Source organism: Impatiens glandulifera, chromosome 2 (genome assembly GCF_907164915.1).
Source record: "Impatiens glandulifera chromosome 2, dImpGla2.1, whole genome shotgun sequence".
Lineage (NCBI taxonomy): Eukaryota > Viridiplantae > Streptophyta > Magnoliopsida > Ericales > Balsaminaceae > Impatiens > Impatiens glandulifera.
Window position 1 is genome coordinate 10,576,152 of NC_061863.1, and position 5,620 is coordinate 10,581,771.

Below are 5,620 nucleotides of genomic sequence, written 5' to 3' on the forward strand. Positions count from 1 at the left end.
AAAATAATTAAAATAAAATAATTTAAATATCTTACAAATGTTAATATCAAGTGAAGTTTGCTTCACTTTTATCAACACTGTAAATATTGAGTGAAGCAAGCTTCACCTGGTAGTGCTTGTTTCACTCATTTGAGCGCTGTAAATACTCAGGTGAAGCAAGCTTCACCTAATAGCACTTGTTTTTTTTATATATTTTTTGCTGACTTACATGAAGGCATAAATGTTTTTACATTAACGTATAAATGTTTTTACATAAATGTGTTAATGGTTTTTACATGAACATTTACATATATTTAATATATAATTATATAAAATATAAAATAGTTTAAATATTTTTTTTAAAAATATCTTACAAATAAATTATAAAATATTTTGTTTTACAAATTTATTTAAATATATTACAAAAAAAAAATGAACATGTTGTTTTATATATATATATATACATATATATATATATATATATAATATAATCATATAAAATAATTAAAGTAAATTCATTTAAATATCTTACAAATTTAATATCAAGTGAAGTTTGCTTCACTTCTATAAACGCTGTAAATATTGAGTGAAGCAAACTTCACCTAGTGGTGCTTGTTTCACTCATTTGAGCGCTGTGAATACCCAGGTGAAGCAAGCTTCACCTGGTAGCGCTTGTTTTTTTATTATATTGCAGACTTAAATGAAGACATAAATGATTTTACATGAACATATAAATATTTTTACATAAATGTGTTAATGGTTTTACATGAACATTTATATATATTTAATATATAATTATATAAAATATAAAATAATTTAAATAATTTTTTTTAAATATCTTACAAATAAATTTAAAAATATTTTATTTTATAAATTTATTTAAATATATTACAAAATTTTTTGAATATATTGTTATATATATATATATATATTTAATATATAATCGTATAAAATAATTAAAATAAACTAATTTAAATATCTTACAAATGTAAATATCAAGTGAAGTTTGCTTCACTTCTATCAGCGCTGTAAATATTGAGTGCTTCACCTGGTAGTGCTTGTTTCACTCATTTGAGCGCTGTAAATACCCAGGTGAAACTAGTTTCACTTGGTAGCGCTTGTTTTTTTTTAATATTTTTTGCAGACTTAAATGAAAGCATAAATGCTTTTACATTAACGTATAAATGTTTTTACATAAATGTGTTAGTGGTTTTACATGAACATTTACATATATTTAATATATAATTATATAAAATATATAATAATTTAAATATATTTTTTAAAAATATCTTACAAATGAATTTTAAAATATTTTGTTTTAAAATTTTATTTAATATATAATCATATAAAATAATTAAAGTAAATTCATTTAAATATCTTACAAATTTAATATCAAGTGAAGTTTGTTTCACTTCTATCATATAAACTGCTTTTACATGAACGTATTTTATATTCACCTGAGTGAATATATATCAATCAGTTTTACATGGACAACCTTATGTAAAACAGTATAGACTGTCTCTTCAATGGTCATGTAAAATAGAGTGAAGCGAAAGAAGCTTCACTCATTTCCATTTCTGCTGAACCCGGAATAAAATACGGGTTCCGGGTTCTCTTTCTTCCTTTCAACCCAGTTTTAATTTATTAATATTATAATAATGCTGAACTTTGATTGATCCGCAACAGGGGAACACCCAATTCGATAGCAGAAGATCTTATCTGGGTTTAATGGATCAACTTATAGCCAATATAAATTTGATTTGAGTTATTCAAGATACTTTATTTGGTTTTAAAAGTATTACATCTTGAACTAGCCCTAAGTTGTCATTTTTTTGGCACATTCTTAATTGGCTAATGTAGCATCTTAATAATGCACATTTCCATTTCAAGGTATTCTTAATTGCTATGGTTTAGTTTAATTTCAATTTACAGTTTCTCTAATCTTGTGTAACCAATAGACTCTGCGTCATTGTCAAGTACAAAGTCAATGTCAATTACAAAGTCAGTGTTGATGGAGACAACAAATTCTTATTTCAATGAAAGAATTTTACAACGGAATATGACTTGGCAATGGTCAATGATTTTGGAAACTAGAACCATGAACAAGCCATACACACAAAAGAAGAAGAAGAGTTTAGTTTGGCTATTCCTGTTCATAATTGTGCTTCATGAAAGATGGGTACCATAGAGTTAATCTTCATGGTCTTAATCTGTACGCAATCTCTGCTGGTATATGTTCAGTCTCTTACAAATTATCACGATGGTAAGTTATGGAACACCTGTCAACTGTTCGATGAAATGTCCAAGACAATTTTTTTGCATAACATTCTGAATACTTTTGCATAATTTGATGGTGTGTAGTAAATGCCTTAAGAGCTCTACAGGAATTGTGGAGTAACACACCGCCTAGTTGGGTTGGGACAGATCCATGTGGAAAAAGTCCTTGGGAAGGAATTAACTGCACAAATTCACGCATTATATCCATGTAAGAGTTCCTTCAATAGAGTTAACAGAGTTTGAATAATGTTCTCTTATTTGTTGTTGAAATTCCAGAACATTAGGAGGCATGGGCATAATTGGCCAACTTACTGGAGATATCGCATCGCTGGATGGATTACAATCATTGTGAGTTTAGTGAATAATATTCATATCCTTTTCAAATCGACTGCACAAAACAATTCCAATTTTCATTTTTCGGTTTATAAGGGATCTTTCAAATAACAAGGGCTTATCGGGGCCTATTCCTCCATCAATTGGAAAGTTGACTAAGTTGTCAATTTTGTAAGAAAATTCATTCATCTACTACTCTATTACTAGTGTAGAATGTTGCTCTCTAAAATAATTGGTCACATTTATCTGTCAGAATTCTGAAGGGTTGTAGTTTTTCGGGTCCAATTCCAGACACCTTAGGATCATTAAATCGACTCACCTTTCTGTAAGGAATTCTTTCATATTTAGCCTTTACATTTAGAAAAGACTTGTTATTATTATCATGTTCATTGCAGGTCTTTAACTTCAAACAGTCTAAGTGGGCCGATTCCTCCATCGCTTGGTAACTTGAATGAGCTTGATTGGCTTGATATTGCTGAAAATAGGCTCACTGGAACTATCCCCGTCTCTAATGCAACTTCTCCCGGTCTTGATCTATTGGTTAACGCGAAACACTTGTGTGTATTTTTTTCTCTACTTACCCATTTGAGTTCTGATTAGTCTTCAGTTGGCTTCAATTTGATTTCTTTTTCTCCATGGATAAATTTCAGTCATTTTGGAGGGAATCAACTTAACGGCACAATCCCACCTACACTTTTCAATTCAAACATGAATTTGATACACCTGTAAGAGATCTATTTTAATCCGCCCATAATTGATATGAAAAACGTGATCTGAATTATAAATTTCGTTCATGTGCAGATTCTGCTTCTAGCAAGTCCCATTATAGTATTATAATTGGGGCATCCATTGGTGGGTTTGTTCTTGTCATGCTGGCTATCCTTGCAGGAGTTGTTGCTTTCCGTCAAAAGAAAAGAGCTGAAAAGGCTGACAAGCAGAACAATCCTTTTGGTAAAAAGAAAAACAAGACTCAAATTCTACATAACATAACAATGTCCTATTATTGTTTGTAGGGCTTGTACTATTTTATTTTCTCCCCTTGATGCAGCTTCTTGGATCCCTGACAAAAGTAGTGGTAACATTCCTCAGTTGAAAGGAGCCAAGGCATTCACTTTCGAAGAGGTGAAGAAATATTCGAATAATTTCTCCGAGGCCAATGATATTGGCTCTGGTAGTTATGGCAAGGTACTAAAGATACTAAAGAAATCACCCAACTTCAGCAATGTTTATGTAATTCTACATAACTAGGCTTTTTTTATATATAGGTGTATATTGGAACACTTCCAAATGGGAAAATGATTGCAATTAAAAGAGCAATGAAAGGATCCATGCAAGGAGCAGTTGAGTTCAAAAGTGAGATTGAGCTTTTATCAAGGGTCCACCACAAGAATGTCGTTAGCCTGGTTGGATTTTGTTACGATCGAAGCGAGCAAATATTGGTTTATGAGTATATCCTAAATGGTACTCTAAAAGATAGCCTTTCAGGTACTATTCTAAACAATAGTCTGTCTTTCAGCCTTTCAGGTCAAATCTAAATTCCTTTTTCGCAGGACAATTAGGATTCAAATTGGATTGGGCAAGAAGGCTTCGGATAGTTCTCGGGGCAGCTAGAGGATTACAATATTTACATGAACTTGTTGATCCTCCAATCATACATAGAGACATTAAGTCCAATAATATTTTACTAGATGATCTCTTTAATGCTAAGGTTGCAGATTTCGGTCTCTCCAAGGCTATTGGAAACCCTGACCAAACACATATCACTACTCAAGTCAACGGCACTATGGTTTGTATTTTTTCTTATTGATTTCTAAAAAGAAAGTTAATTGCAAATTTGAACCAAATTAATCATTGGTTTACAGGGATACATGGACCCAGAATACTACATGACGAATCAGTTGACTGAAAAGAGCGATGTTTATAGCTTTGGAGTGACGTTGCTTGAACTGGTAACTGCTAAACAACCGATAGAAAAAGGTAAATACATAGTAAGAGAAGTGCGACAAAGAATGGGAAACAACATTCAAGAAGTTATTGACCCTTTCCTGTTGGGCACAACAGTACTGAACGGTTTGGAGAAGTTTGTTGATGTTGCTTTGAGATGTGTTATTGAGACTGCAGACGAGAGACCGACAATGGGACAAGTGGTGAAAGAAATCGAGATCATAATGCAATTGGCTGGCTTGAATCCTGAAGTTGAGTCCCCGGTTATGTTTGAAAACTACGAATGGAATAGCCAAAGATTTAACCATCCTTACAATGATGAAAGCCCCTTTGTTTATAGTTGGGTTTTCCCTCATTCACCTCTAGAACCAAAGTAAGGAAGGAAAACAGTTCATTTACATTGACACAATTGAAAATTTATATTTGAACATTTATATTTAAGAAGTGCATAGTTCAAATAAGCAAATAAGGGAATGAGAATTAAAATTAGATCGATAAATGTGTGAAATGAGATGTGTGGAACGTATGATCGATAGAATGAGAAATGATACAGACAGCTACTGGGAGAGCGATTCTCCCAGCGACTGTCTACGTGGCCACGTAGGTAGGCCAAAAAAAAAAATATTAACCCAGAAGCACCTAGAAGTCCGCCATTAATTTCACATTTACCGCTCATCTCACCGCTCACTCTCTCACTCAAGATCATCATCTAATGATTCTACAAACTCCAGCGCCTTCATCGTCTACGATTTCCGTCCAATTTCTGATCTCCGTCCGTTCTCCGTCGAATACGATTTTCGACCTCTCTCCATTCTCATCTTCGGTTGTCCGCTCTCTAGCGCCTTCATCGTCTGCAATTTCCGTCCGATTTCTGACCTCCGTCCGTTCTCCATCGACTACGATTTCCGACCTCCCTCCATTCGGTTGTCCGCTCCCTATCTCCCGCTTCCAGTTTGTAACCCCTGAATGTAGAGAGGTTTGTCCAAGTATCATTATTAATTGTTCAAGAAAATATTGTAATGTCGTTATTTTCTCTGTTTTTAATAAGAGAAATGAACTGTATTTAGTTTTGTTCATAAACTATATA

General features: G+C 32.6%; 1 protein-coding gene across 1 annotated transcript; it reads left to right on the plus strand.

The window, feature by feature from the left end:
- The first annotated feature begins 2,008 nt into the window (after positions 1–2,008).
- Positions 2,009–4,981, plus strand: LOC124924320 (leucine-rich repeat receptor protein kinase HPCA1-like). The gene is made up of 12 exons (XM_047464377.1): positions 2,009–2,242; positions 2,341–2,464; positions 2,533–2,604; positions 2,686–2,760; positions 2,843–2,914; positions 2,985–3,146; positions 3,240–3,314; positions 3,404–3,540; positions 3,638–3,774; positions 3,855–4,074; positions 4,140–4,375; positions 4,452–4,981. The coding sequence occupies exons 1-12, from the start codon at positions 2,155–2,157 to the stop codon at positions 4,908–4,910; spliced, it is 1,857 nt and encodes a 618-aa protein (XP_047320333.1). The 5' UTR covers positions 2,009–2,154; the 3' UTR covers positions 4,911–4,981.
- The last annotated feature ends 639 nt before the right edge of the window (positions 4,982–5,620 follow it).